The sequence below is a fragment of the Carex rostrata genome, chromosome 3, assembly GCF_964058835.1.
Source record: "Carex rostrata chromosome 3, lpCarRost1.2, whole genome shotgun sequence".
Taxonomy (NCBI): domain Eukaryota; kingdom Viridiplantae; phylum Streptophyta; class Magnoliopsida; order Poales; family Cyperaceae; genus Carex; species Carex rostrata.
The window spans coordinates 9,219,871-9,234,615 of NC_135920.1; the positions used below are offsets into that span (position 1 = coordinate 9,219,871).

A 14,745-nucleotide genomic window follows, 5' to 3' on the forward strand; every position below is an offset into this window, starting at 1 on the left:
GGGTAAGATCAAAGAGGAAAAACTAGCTAGACTTACACATCAAATTAGGGGTCTTAAGAATCCTCTCTGCCTTCTTCCCGTCTTTCTCCTTCAATACAAAATGTGAAATAACATGAGGTCCGGCAAACCGTACACCCTGGTCAAACCTTCCAATTCTTGCCAACCTGAGAACATCCTAACTGGAAAGAAAATAGCAATCCAAGAAACCTCAAGTCAGGCAAGGAGGTATTATGACGAATTTAAAATTTTCCAGTCAATAATTAACACCGTCAATTACGGTGTGATTCATCTCCTGAATTAAGAAAATGAAAAAGGAGGTTGCTTAGTGATTAGGACAATGGTGACCCTCTTCTTTGAACACAAATTAAATGTTCTTTGTTCCCAAGCTTTACAATTAATTGATGGAGCTGAAAAGAGAAACAAAAAAAGTGGTAAAATTCACCTACGCTGAACACGAGATAAACCCCTTCAGAAGTACAGTCAATCAGAATCCCATACATGGTGCAGCATGGCTGCTGCATCAGTGATCCAAACCCTACAATATTTACTAGAAAAAATATTAAGTCAATCAAAGAAATAATACAAAAAACAGATACACAACTAAAACTTATTCTCTTATCTTCCTACACCACCTTGAATCCAATTTAGTTTCGATTGTTATAGGTACCTCTTATTCTCTTATGTTCCTTTCTTTTTTTAGCATGTATTTTGGTATCATGAGAGACTTAGTATTGAGAATAAAAAAACATTTCTTCCTCCAAAATTTGTTTGTCACTCTTTTCTTTTCCTCTGAAATGCTAATTAAGTAGTATCAGAGCAAGCTAGCTACACAGTTGCCACAATGTTTACATACCGCTTCTGATCTGCCTCAACAAAAATTGGATTATGAATACGATGGCTTCTCAATTAAGAGTGGTTTGTTACATATATATGAGCCATCTAGTGGAGTTTTCTTGGGCCATGATCATAATTGCAAGATAGCCAGTGTTTAAGTGAGGATTATAAGATGCATACGGGATGATCCATGCTTTGACAGGCAGGAAGTACATTCCAGATCTCACAAAAAAAAAAAGTCATGTCTTAAAGTACTATTGAATAAGTTGGTTGTAAATTGCAAAGAGAAAGCAAAAGTACTTGATATGTCTAAAGTGCTCTCACATTGATAAAGGCAAAAAAGGACAGTGTGCACTGTATTTTGAAGAAAAATTCCCAACACAGGCTCAGCTATCATAGCTAGTTCTGACTCAAAAGTAGACAGCACCAATTTATGGCAACTGATATTGAGCAAGAGAGTATTATTATTGTGGTGCTGACATCCCAACAATCTGGAGTTTTTAGAGGACAACATGTTCGGCAAGCAAAAGGGACTGGATTCAACACGGTCATTTATAACAGCAAGGGCTATTTGGACTATATCTGTTTGAATTTGTGGCAAAAATGACTCCTCTTCAGCACGACAGTTTATATAACATCAAGGAAAATTTGGATTATATTCGTTCATGTTTATCGGACCCTTTCATATGCCTTCAAAAAGCAATGGTCTTGTTCCATGCTCTTATTTATAGATTTAGCTTAATTTGGTTCATGATGGTGGCTCTGATAATACAGATGATTTCTATGAATGGAGTGCTAAGAGAGGCAACACCCTTAAGAGGGATCAACCATGTAAAGCAATGGCACATGAGGTTCTTTATGTTGGTATAAATTTTCAGAATATTCGGATAAATTAATTAAAATAAATCAAATTGAAATAGAGTTACCCAGATCGTTCGAAGCATTTTCCTTAAGCGTATTCCGTCTTATCGTGCGAGATGGACCCGCAACAAAGATAATCCGGAATTGTTGCTTCTTAGGTACACCATGGAAGAAACTGACGATAACTCCGCAATATCTAGCATAGATTAGAATTTGATAAAATTGGAATAAAGTGAAATTGGAGAATTAATCAAAGGGACCTTCTGTGGGAGTAAATCAAATAAAATGTTTTTATTTCTTTCCATTTATTTTTTTGATTCAAACGATCATCTGAGATAGAAAGAGGGATCTGTATTTGTATTAATATTGAGAGTTTGTATCGAAATAAGAAAGGAATGAGTATCCCCCTATATCAAACAGAAGGAGACCTATATAGTTATAATGATTCAATCAAGAGATTTAATACTAATTAATGATAATTATGAAATGAGAAGAAACGTACCATAAATGTGCCATGAGGTGTAACAGTAAAAGTCATTAACAATATTATAATAAGTGGTCATTAGAAAAATAACTCACCATTAAAGAAATATATATTCAATTTAACCCTCTAATTTTCGAATATCACAAATGGAGATTTTAAGCAAATTTATTGAAGAGGGAATTTTGGGTTTTTTGAACTCTAAGTTCCAACATTTTATTCTTCTATTCCAAGTACTATTGCATTTTGTTGAGCCGACAATGACAATTGTGCATACTTCAAAAATTGCAGGATGAGGGCTTCATGTATGCATGTACTGATTTATGCGGAAGACATGCTAGTTGCAGCAACAAATAAGGAGGAGATCAAGAAAATGAATTATCAATTAAGATTGCAATTTCAGATGAAAGAGATATGCCCAATAGAAGATTAAGTCTCTCCCACGAGGATTTCATTTGGAAGGTGTTAAACCAGTTCAATATAAATGATGAGTGACCCATATCTAATCCTCTCATAAATAAATTCATATATTATTGAGGCAAATGAAAAAGTTACCTTTCACGAGTTCCATATTCTAGTATGGTTGGGAGTATCATGTATTGATGGTTTGCACTAGACATGACAATGCTCATGCTGTTGATGTGCTGAGTCTGCTATTTGTCATGTCTTGGTGGAAAGCATTGGGAGGCATTCCACCTGATTCTAATTTGTTATGTTAATTCAAGCTTTATAGGTCCTTGACAAAAGACAGTTATTAACTTGTTATGTGCTCACCTTTGATTGAATTAGATGGAATGCCACATTACAATACACTATTGCTTTGTTTACGACATAAATCGAATACATGCCCTCCTAACAGGTGCTGTGGAGGTAATTTGACTTAAGGATTTGCTTGGAGAGTTCTCAACATAAGAAAACAACTATGTTTAAAAGAATAGGGAGAAACAGCTATCTATATATATTCCCGATAAGTACCATTACTCAATAAGAAGATTGCAATATTAGAAAGTGATATACTTATTTATCATTCTAATGACCAATTCCTTTGCTACAGTTTTTTAATCCATTATGTATTACTTTGTACTAAAATTCTTTCAATCTATGTGTCAAATAGAAAAGACTGATGCGCTATTCATGATGAATGGTCACATGTATAATTAGAGACGCAAGCACATTGATGTCTATTCGCTTTGTTTGATAGGTCATTTCAAAGGGCATTGTAATGACCAAGAAGATTGCTACTACCAGCAATCTAGTGATTTGCTCACAAAGCCGATACCAACCGTGAAGTCTGGCTTTGTGCTAATTTGGTTTTAATTTGTTATTAGTTTGCTTTAGTGTTTTGAGTGGTTGTTATTTGTTTCTGTATTATGGATGACATTTCGAGTTATGGAGAGATTGTTCTATGTGCTTCACATCGTTTTGTAATTAGCATTTTCTAGGATTATATATAATATTTGTTATTTTTATTATTGTCCTACAATTGTAGGGAACTCTTATGTTACTTGGGCAGTAGGCAGTTCTCCATTTCTCTAAATTTTGCATCTCTCTCTTCTTTAACCCTTTAAAAATCCTAACAAGCACCGAGTCTATAGAGCATGACATGAGTTAAGGAAAGAATTCACGCATTATGTTCTTAAATTTGACTGAAATTAACCATCTAGTCGTTGTTGGACCTACATCCCACAAAAATTAGATGGTTCCTTCAATAGCCACTGAGGTAAACATGATACTACATCCAGTTAGTTTTGATCATTGTTGAGCTTAAGATATGTCCTGTTGCGAGATGTTCCTTCAAGTGCGTTCTATGCAATCAAGATATCCTCGAAGCCAAAGACCACCTATTTTGGATGTGTCCTTTTGCGAGACCTTTCTGGAGAGGCATGTTACCTCAATTGAGTAACTTAAATGTCCCCAACAGAATCATCACAGTTTAGTGGCTGCAGCGTAGGTCTCTTGAAGAAAATCAAAGAGCAATTTGGGACACATTTTGGGTGGAGCGGTCTGGGCACTATGGCGGGAGAGAAATAGACGGATATGCTCCCACAAAAGGAAGGAGATTCATATTTTAATTAATGAGACACAACTACAAATCAAATTATTGTCCTCGGTGTTGTAGAGAAGGACCCATAACAGATATGAGAGGAGAGAAGGGACCAACACAGGTGCTACTGTATTTATTTTATTACAAGGGGTAGTTGATAGTTAGTTAGAAAGCTTTAGCATTTAAATTTTGTTTTTCGGCATTGCTTTTAGAATATTTGATTGAGACTCTGTCCTTGCAGGATGTAAGGTTGCAATTATTTTTTTCTTATATTAATACAAATCGTTGGTGAACAATTGCTCACTGACCCTCGAAAAAAAGATATGTCCTGTTGACTGTGGTATCAAATTTTATATTATAATTTTCGTATTAAAAAAGCAGCTTCTCATCAAATACAATTCTATTTTTTATGGTGCATTTTTATTTTAATTTAGGTCCCGTTATTCACAACATACTTTTTAAATATAGTTGTTGTGAGAATTATTGAAAATGTGTTTTTCAGTTCATATATATAATATATACTCGGTGGTTTTCAAGGTTTGTTCCTTTTGATAGAAAAACAAGTTGTCGTTGAATATAGAAGTCTCGCTGTCACTTCTATTAACTACACTACAGTAGTAAGTACAGTAAGGCTAACTCTGCTATGGATGCATTACGTACTGGAATGGATTCGCTAGGCTGCGGCTACATTCACGTCTTCTTTCAAGCTATAAAAGGTCCGGATCTTCTATGGCAATACACAACGCTACACATCGTGTGTACTCACTAGCATTGAACTTTCATGCTTCTTCCTTCTTAGGTGTGTAGTGTGTAGTGTGCAATAATAATATACATACAACAGCTTGTGTAACCAAGAGTGCTATTTTTTCCGAAAACAAGGCATAAAATTAGGAGTATGGCTCTCTTGGTACTTTCACACACCAGTGCAACTGTACTGCATGAGAGATGCTGTAAGTTGTTGAAGTACGATAACAGCTATCGTCTATCATATCACATTAATTTGTTATATATGTTACTATTGAAGTTCTGTACACTTAGAGACTAAATCAAAGATATTACAAGTTTATTTCTTGGAGTGCATTTCTAATTCGTGTTTTTGCTGTATTTATATCTCTATCTTCTAGTTTTATTTGATGAGCCCAGAGCTCCAGAATTCGTATCCGCTGCATTAACTCAACATAATGCAGAATGAATCTGGACTGTTTGATCTGTGTTGGTACAAATATTAAAAATGCCCCATGCGTTTCACTTTGGGCCAGATTGACCCGGATCCTGATCAGACAGACGAGATGCATTAATGCAGAGGATACGGATCGAAGCCCCCGTCCGGCTCATTGAGCGGGTCGAATTTTACCTGCAACTATATTTATTCCAAATTGAATATTCAATTGTTGAAGTTTGTTAGGTTTTTTTTTTTATCATTAAGTTTGTTAGTTATGAGTTCAACTTTCTATTGTTACAATGTTTCCTACAGGAACAGAATACGAGCTAGGTAAAAATATATATATATATATATATATAGAGTACGGCTAACGCGCTTCCTCTAGCATATGGGCCGAAATGCTTCCGGTGGAAATTTGAAATTTCAAAATCCAAAAAGTCGATCTGAACCGTTCATCTTCTTCTCCATATTAATATCTGCTTGGAGACCAAATTTTACATTTTTCTGAAATTTTTTACTATTTATTAAGCCACTTTGAAAATCGCTGATCCAATGGTTTTACTGTTTTGTTAAGCCACCGTTGGATCAGCGATTTTCAAAGTGGCTTAATAAATAATAAAAAATTTCAGAAAAATGTAAAATTTGGTCTCCAAGCAGATATTAATATGGAGAAGGAGATGAACGGTTCAGATCGACTTTTTGGATTTTAAAATTTCAAATTTCCACCGGAAGCATTTCGACCCATATGCTAGAGGAAGCGCGTTAGCCGTACTCTATATATATATATATATTTAATGTTCACTTTTTGCTAGAAAATCTTCACTACGGTAAATTTTCTTTTAAAAACTTTTAAGGTCTCCAGTCTCCACTAACCTAGGAGGAAGTCAAGATAAAATTAATATTCAAATAAAAATTTTATACTGAAAATTATCTATTCTTCAAATGGGGAAGTTTTTATTTTAAAGCAACTTAATGTGTATTATAATTAAAAGTGATTCAAAAGGCTTCTAAAATAACTGAAAAGGCCGACAGAGCGGTTGTAATTAATTAATTAATTAAAATTTATTCAAAGCATTCTTAGCTAATTAATTAGATGTTTTATAATTTATATGATGATGTCCTTTTTTTATTTTGGGGGTGGGGGCGTTATTTTGAGAGCATAATTTATGATATTGAAAGCGAAGAGATTTTTTTTTTTCTGTATTAATTTTGCCCCTAATCAAGATTCTTTGTATATTTGTTAAGATCTCTGAGAAATTAATGCTTTGTTGATTACAAAAAAAATTTAATGGTAATATCTTAACTGTTTCTATTTTGAGTTCATTCCTTATCTTTACAAAAGGAAAAAAAAATTAAAAATATCAGTTGTATTTGCCCCAAAGAATTTACATTCATATAGAAATTTTATTCTAATTAATATATTTTAAATGGTAAGTTGTTCACGCCAAAACTAGAAATAAAAAATTAGATGCATTAAATCTGGGGGAAAAAAAAAAGATATACCTTTCTAACAAGTAATTTGACAAAAGTTTCCATTTATCAAATTGTTTGTTCTCTTTTAATTATATTAGAAAGGAAGAATCAAAGGTGTCTAACTAACTCTAACCTTAATATTTAATACATGTCTTGTTTCTGAAACTACTTTTGCAGGTCATAATATTATTTCATTTTTTGCTAATTTACATATTAAAATTTAATAAAACTTCAACGGCGGAAGTCATATTATTTCATTTTTTTTTATAACTGCACTCAGGTACTCGAACTTGCGTAGATAATTAGAAAGGTTATAATCTTCTTGAAAGAGTCAACATCGCCTACAGAATCTTAATTTAAGGCTCTAACAGAAAGCACAGAATATAACATAAACCCTACACATTTTAGATTTAATTGTTTAAGAGAGAGAGAAAAAAACACTCACAATAGAATAATATATATCTCATGCAAATTTGTAAGAAGAAGACATGGGTGAAAGGCTAAACAAGCGAAGATTAGATTCTAAAGGCATGATGAGACAAGAGAGGAAGACATACCTTATCCTTTGCAAGGAATAGATGTTTTGCCAAATAAAGCCAAAAATGTCACAAGCTGACAAGCTCCATTATCCAAAAGTAGCATACATACAGCACCAAAGCGAGCATCTCCGCTAACGAGACGTACATGGTATATATATAATTTGGAGAAAAGCTTTCAGAGAAAGGGAAAGGTAGTGTGTAATGTGTATTTAGAAGTAGGCATGAAGAAGAAGAAGGTACGGTTTGTATATATTCTTTGTATAATATAAACACAAGCTTGATTTGAACTCTTTAAGGTGGAAGCGAACAGTAAGGAGTTACCTGATTTATTGCTTGAACAGTGAAAAAGGACAACATGCCATGTTCGTGAAAATACATATACAAATACAAAACAGAGAGAAATAGGGTCTATTATCCTAGGTTTTGTGGCTTTACGCATGAACAGGATATCTTTTGGAGAAACGTGATATCCTCTGTGCCTCTAATGTTGTTGGGGAATCTAATCCCCACAGGCCCAAAATTGGAAAGAGAATTCTATAAAGTATTATTTTTTGTAGTCGCTCCGCGGATATAAATCTGCTACGATCCTAAGTGGATTGTAGGGTCCTACGATTCTAAAATCTAAATCCAGCCATCTCCAGCCTACTGATGTGATTAATCAGACGCATTGCATAGAATGAAACAAAAGACCAAAACTTGTAACAAAAAAATTCTCTGATAAAATTACAAGACCCAGCATGTGCAGAGCCACTGTTTTAGTGCAATGTTGTTTCATCTCAGTTAAGCTTAACAAGATGGTTCTGGCCTTTAGTTAGCAGGAAAGCGCAAAAGAGGGCAGGTAAGAAAAAAGAAATGCACAAATTCTTCTCCATTTCTTCCCATTTGACGACACCCCTGTTTCTCCATTTCTACCCATCTGCTGTCAATTTATAGGCCTTACAAATCAGCCTGTGGAATTAACAGAACCAACTAACCAAGCGTTTTGGTTATCTGAAATATCCAGAGGTGCAATATATTCTTAATTAACAATGGAGTCTAAAATGAGATGAAAATCGAAGCGAGAACCTTTCTTCACAACCAAAACCACAATACAAATTTTTGAGTTTCTTACCAAGCACCCTCTATGATGTCACCTTGTTTAAGAAAAACAGGAAATGTTTTGACTTGGGAGAAAAATAACTATATATCCCAAGCACCCTCTCTGCACCCTCTCTAAAACCTAGGTGTCAGCCAATGCAACACACATTGCAAATCGGGAACTACTTACAAATATTTCATGTTGGTATTAATATATACACGACAATACAAAATAACACATAGCAGATGTGCATTGCTAACTTAGAAGGCCTATCCACTTATCCAGTACTACAACTCCTTTTCTTTTCTTTTTTTCCTTTTCTTTTCTTCTTTGATACCAATTAGGGTTAAAAAAGACAGTTTATACATCAAAGACAGGCATCCGTTCCTCAATTGGGACCCGGCATATGGGGCATTTCTTACACTTCTCTGCACATGACCTGTTAACAAATTTGAAAAGTGATTCTGGAGAAATACTCTTTAGGTAACATTTAAACTAACGAGAAATGGAAACCAAAAAGTTAAAGGAAACAGATAATACTTGCAAAGAGTGCGATGACGGCAAGGGATGAGCACCATGCATATCTCTCCTTCATAGCATATTCTGCATAATACCTTATCCTGATATAACCAAGATTATTAGATATTATAAGACCAAGCACACAGAAAAATAAATAAATTAAATTCCATAGTGAAATTAGTAACCGTACATTTTGAAGCCTTTCATACTCTTGCTTAGTGCATTTTGTAATTTCAGTTTGCTCTCCTAAAGCTGCTTGTAGCCTCCAAACCTAAAAGATCAACTTATCATTATGCTCTTTTTCTGATATTTAATAAAATTATATTTCCATCACATAAAATGTAAGAAAAAATAATAAATTACCTCTTCAGCAAGATCCTTCTTAGGCATTTTCTTCACGATCTCGGGAGGATAGCCACAGAAAGTGTTATATCTTTTATTGAAATTCAAACCATCATTAATTTTCATTCAAATATATTTAGAATAATACAAAAAAATAAAGGGACTTCATAATTACACTCGTACCCAGATGACTCGGATTGAAATATGCGGGCTTGTTCCTCCTTGCTTCCTTCGTCAATTGACCACCATCCCAACAACCTGACATATCCAGAGAACAGTAGAACATGAATAATTGAACAAAAATAGCACTTTGCAAATCAGGCGTGAAGCTAGACTTTCAAACTATGGGGGTCAATCATATAAAAAAAAAATCTATATCATGGCATTTTGCTGGTTCCGGTTGGGTTTCATTTCTAGCCTACCCCAACTTGTTTGGGAATAAAAGCTTTGAAAAAGAAGAATCATGGTATTTTACTCTAAATTATATAGAAGATGATATATAAATAAATAAATAATTAAAAAAATGGGGGTCAATGTAAATCCACCTCTGTTGCAAATGCTGCTAGCATTATTAGTGAAAAATAAAATAAAAATAAAAAAGCAATGATGATATGTAAATTAGAAGGAAAAAGAAAACATACTTGCACAAGCACTAACTATATACAAGGAAAAGATAAAAAACAGAACATTACTGCTTTACCCTTTTCCCACTACATCTTCTCTTGGTGAATTGAGCCTAGACGTCTAACACATCCACAACATAAACACCCAGAGCATGAATTGACAAACTTGTGACCAATTTAGACCATTGGATAAAACAAAACTATTTCTCCTCTAAATAATTCTCCTTCTAATTTTTTTCCTACCTAATAGTTGTATTACTTCTTTGAAAAGAAACTAATATAACAATAAAACAACAACAACAACCAAGCCTTTAGGATACAAAAATCCAAATGTAAATACATTTATTTATCTGAGAAACTTTCTTTTTATATGTATACCTTGAACCATGATGAAGGAATGCAAAAAAATCCCGCACTTGACCTGAGAAAGCCATGTAGCTTGCACTGACAGGCTCACTTCTCAGTAGGAGAACAAGCTTCTCAACCAATCTAGAGCTAGAAGATAGTACAGCGGCTCCTTGCAACAGAAACAACGGCAAGAAGAGGACAAGCACTGGTATATGTCTAGCACTTGATGGTGTACCCTATAAATAGACAATGGAACAAATTCATATACTAGCCACTTAGCTATTACACTAACATTTCCTGATACATACTCAACAAGTGCATACTGATGCTGGTCCTCGCCAAGGTTAAGTACCAACTAGTGCAGGTTTCATTCGGAGAATTCAATCAGAATAAATTGTTGTACCAAAATACCAATTAACCAAGACTTGCTACGGCTACAACACGGCCATACAGTGCCACGACATATGATATGGCTCTGACTCAGCCAAACAGTCCAATATAAACACAAAATGAGAAAGAAACAAACAGAAAAATAGAAGACACAAGTACAGGTCAAGTACCAACTATCAGACCTATCATGTATTGTAGCCCTAGTTCTACACTTATCATCAGAACCTAGAGCCCCAGTTCCAAAATCCAGCTATAAAACCAAAATCACAACAGGCAAAACTGGTACAGTACCAATCGTACCTCCAGCTTCATGCAGAGTAAAATTTGAAATGCGACAAGAGGAATTTTCATGATGTGGCCGCCAATGTCTTGGAGCCCACAAAGAATGCTGGGCTCCTGCTCCTCGAGAGAAGGAAGAACAAAGCCACTTTCCCAGTCCATATACCGAATTACACTAGAAGAAGAGCATGGGTCTTCTAAACCAGGCCCTACCTTGTGAATCATCGGGTTTGACCACTTAGTGCATACCAGAAAGGCAAAGCACTCAGCAATTCTGCATATTGTATGAAGGAAGACAGATGTTAAAAGCACAATAAATGGGATTTATTAATGGTTTGATTTTTCTCTTTGTAAATTTATATTTACCCAAAATTTATGAATAGGTCCCACCAACCGAGAGCGCCTACATCGCCTGAAAGGTGTATAACTTCGTTGTTAATACATTGGAAAAAGAAATTTGCGGCAACAAATTTGTACATATGCCAGGTTACACCTTCACATTTACATCATATATAATCATTGTTTTTCTGGCCACCTCAGCCCACCAAATCATTATTAAACAAACAAGGGACTATGCTTACTGGTAAATCCCCATTCTACCAACTAAGGAATAGTAAAAGATTTTCAAACCATCACAAGTCAGGAATGCTATCAGGATAAAAGAAAATGAAAAAAAAAAAGAATTAGACAAGTTTGGATATACCACATAGCTTCAGAAGAGTAAAGGTCGTTGCAGCAATTAGGAATACCATGGATATGGCAACCCAGAAGTGCTAGACAAAGAAACAGAGTAAACCTTTCAAATGCTGAAAAAAATTAATAAATTAAAATAGTGTTGTCTGCAAAGCTGCACCGATATTTTGCAGCTTTTGCAGATAACACCTACCAATGTTCTTTTTTGCAACTGCCGACACCCAATTTTGGGAGACATTTCCAAATAGCGCTAATGTCGGATTATTGTGTGGGAAATGGTACATTCCACCAAAAGTGTGAGAAGAGGATTGTTTGGTTCTAAGTTCATATAGCAGTCATGAAGAAATTTGGTAAAAGGATGACAAGGTCAAAAAGGCAATTTAGTCATTTTGTATCAACTCAGCTTCGGTTATCATGGTTCGGGTGTATGTTGCAAGCATGAGGAATGTGAGATGTACTAACAAAATAGAAGAGTTTCAGATAAAAAACGTTAAATTAAAGTTTAGACATACTGGTAAAGTCTCCCAAATAGCTTCATCACTCATGGTTTCTTCATCTCCTGGCATCAGAGCTCTACACATTCTGAATTAATAAAATTTCAATCAATTTCAGAACTTGATTAGCGAACTCATGAAGTTAATTATATGCAACATCTTTTGGGGAGTTCTACAAAGCTTTCCATTTAATTTATATAAAAACAGATGGATCTAGGCGAGGTTTATATAAGATTTTTACAATTTCCTTTACTTTTCCAAGAAACTAGTTACGAATTTTTTTATTTTTGAAGAAGAAGAACTTGTTACGAATTGCAAGTAGCTAAAATTTGAAGTTATGTCAATATACCAAAATAAATACCAAATTCTGATATAATCATAAAAGTGGCTTTAAAAGCAGGATAATAAATTGGCATAATATCAGTAATACCTGAAATTGTCAATAAGGATAATTACTTCAAAGGCGAGTAGAGGTAGGAAAACAATCTTCAAGTTAACTGCTGGAATACCATAATCTACGAGCATAATAATGATTAAAAAGAATTTGCTGAGAACTACAACAACAGAAAGTATGTTACTGTAACTAAAGACGATGATCCCAAAATTCATACTAGCATACCACTACGTGTCTGAAGATATACACAGAGAAGAAGCTCAAAGGAAATTAGAAGAGGAACAGCAACAAGAGCATGACACGGAGCCCACTAAGCAATACAAAAAATAATTAGCACCACTATGCCTGTATGCAAAGGAAAATGAAGTATACATATTAAGTAACAATAATAGAGTAATACATGACGGCCATGGGGCAAAGCTGGAGCTGGCAAGGAAAACCTTCCTCTGGCAATCACCGAATGGAAAAGCCACAATGGTATAAAAATTTCCCTGAAATGCATCCACGGATTTCAATTTCAATATTCAAAAGTTCAGTTTCTAACAAATCAAGTTATAATTATATATGCTAGTTATAGCAAAAATGAAACAAAAAGGACGAAATAAACATAGAAACTTCAATGTTGAGGCCATAGCCTTATATTATGTGATTTGTAGTTTAATTTAAGAAACAGCTTCCTGCCTTTCTAACCATGAGGGGGAAAAAATGTTATTTGCCATTAGCCATTTTAAGGAATTAAAATCCTGCCTTTTGATTGGCAAAATTGTAGCTATCATCTAACCTCAAAAAAATAAAAATAAAAAAGAGGTTCTAATTTCAAAATATGATAGTCCCCTTATTCTGAGGAGAGATAGGAAAATTCGACTAAAGCACTTACCCCGAGTTAGCTCAAAATCAACAAGAAAATGCCAAATTCTTGTATCCTATTAATCTCACCAACAATTAACCAACAAATTGTCTGAATTGCTAAATTAATGAGACCTAAAGTTTGATCAACATTTCCTCCTACTCCTCTAACAGTACAAGCAAATGTTCCAGTCGACAACGAATCACTAATACAAAATTACCAGCAAGTTCTCTCAGTTAAGCCAACACGCAAAATCAGCTCTTATACGAAGATCTAAGCAAATCCCTCTTTAAAAAGCTGAATAAATTATCAACACTGTGTATACTAAACTACATTGGCAAGCATGCGATTTGACAATTAACCAAACAGAAGTCAAATCCATCAATAAATCAAATTAATTCTATGGTACACAAAAACCCAGCTGAGCTCCAATTACAGAAAGAGGATTATATATAGAGGGAAAAGAAAAAAAGGATTTTGAGGGCGTACCACCAAGAGAGAGAGATTCTTCGATCGATTTTGAGGGCAAGAACAACAGTAAAACAAAAGAGGAACAGGTGAGCGGCGGCCCCTTGCGCCGTCTTCCCAACTCCTGTCCACGTCATCGGTCGTCGCCTCTGGTGCATGATCTCTACTTTGTTCTTCTAGTGATTCCCCTGCTGTAGTTCTATTCGAATTATTATTATTCTTTCTACTTTACGCTTCTTTCAGCCTAGCTGTTTTGGATTTCGGGTAAAGAACATAATGGAATTCGACAGAAGGGGTATTAATTAAGCATTAAAACCCTGTCTACCCGTAGTTTTGCTCGAGTGGTTTTAACCCTCTGACAAAATCTCCTTTCTTTCTCTATCAAGATTCTAGCTCTCTTGGGTTTTCGTTTGGCTTTGATAGCTGTTGAGAACAGCACAGTCTTTGTGGAATTTGTGCGGGCACGGCGAGTCGGCGACAACGGAGTTAAAGAAGGTTAATTCTGGGATATTTTTTCAAACTATACAAATACGTCGCTTTCCCTTTCTAGATTAAATGTTTGGTTTTCCGGTTCTTCCTGTAATATTATATTTATCGGGAGTATGACTTATATACATCAGTGTTATTTTAGTATATAACACCTACTCTGAAATCTATCAAATCGAGTTCAAATGGTGAATTCAAACCGTTCAAACCGATCTACTTCATTAGTTGTGTATTTACATGTAAAATTTATAAGTTTTTTAGTTTATTTGATATCAAGTCAAGCAATCAAATGTTTGAGTTTTTAAGTTAATTTTAATACATTTATTTTTCAATTTTTTTGCCGCTTAATTTGATACTAAAATAACTTGAAAATATAAAAAGTTTGCATGT

The 14,745-nt window shown here is 34.5% G+C and overlaps 1 protein-coding gene across 1 annotated transcript; it reads right to left on the bottom strand.

Annotated features, from left to right (window-relative positions):
* Positions 1–8,437: 8,437 nt before the first annotated feature.
* Positions 8,438–14,318, bottom strand: LOC144551330 (uncharacterized). The gene is made up of 14 exons (XM_078299264.1): positions 13,891–14,318; positions 12,955–13,045; positions 12,780–12,864; positions 12,591–12,675; positions 12,179–12,248; positions 11,677–11,746; positions 11,340–11,385; positions 10,995–11,247; positions 10,335–10,540; positions 9,517–9,591; positions 9,355–9,424; positions 9,182–9,262; positions 9,013–9,092; positions 8,438–8,911 (listed from the first exon to the last, which is right to left on the bottom strand). The coding sequence occupies exons 1-14, from the start codon at positions 14,025–14,027 to the stop codon at positions 8,833–8,835; spliced, it is 1,428 nt and encodes a 475-aa protein (XP_078155390.1). The 5' UTR covers positions 14,028–14,318; the 3' UTR covers positions 8,438–8,832.
* Positions 14,319–14,745: the final 427 nt, after the last annotated feature.

Excerpts from the sequence above, each read along its gene's own strand:
- LOC144551330 (XM_078299264.1), bottom strand. The coding sequence starts at position 14,027 with ATGCACCAGAGGCGACGACCGATGACGTGGACAGGAGTTGGGAAGACG. Across the intron at positions 12,676-12,779 it reads ATATCTTCAGACACGTAGTG|ATTATGGTATTCCAGCAGTT; the intron begins GTATGCTAGTAT and ends TTATGCTCGTAG. Across the intron at positions 10,541-10,994 it reads TACTCTGCATGAAGCTGGAG|GGTACACCATCAAGTGCTAG; the intron begins GTACGATTGGTA and ends GTCTATTTATAG.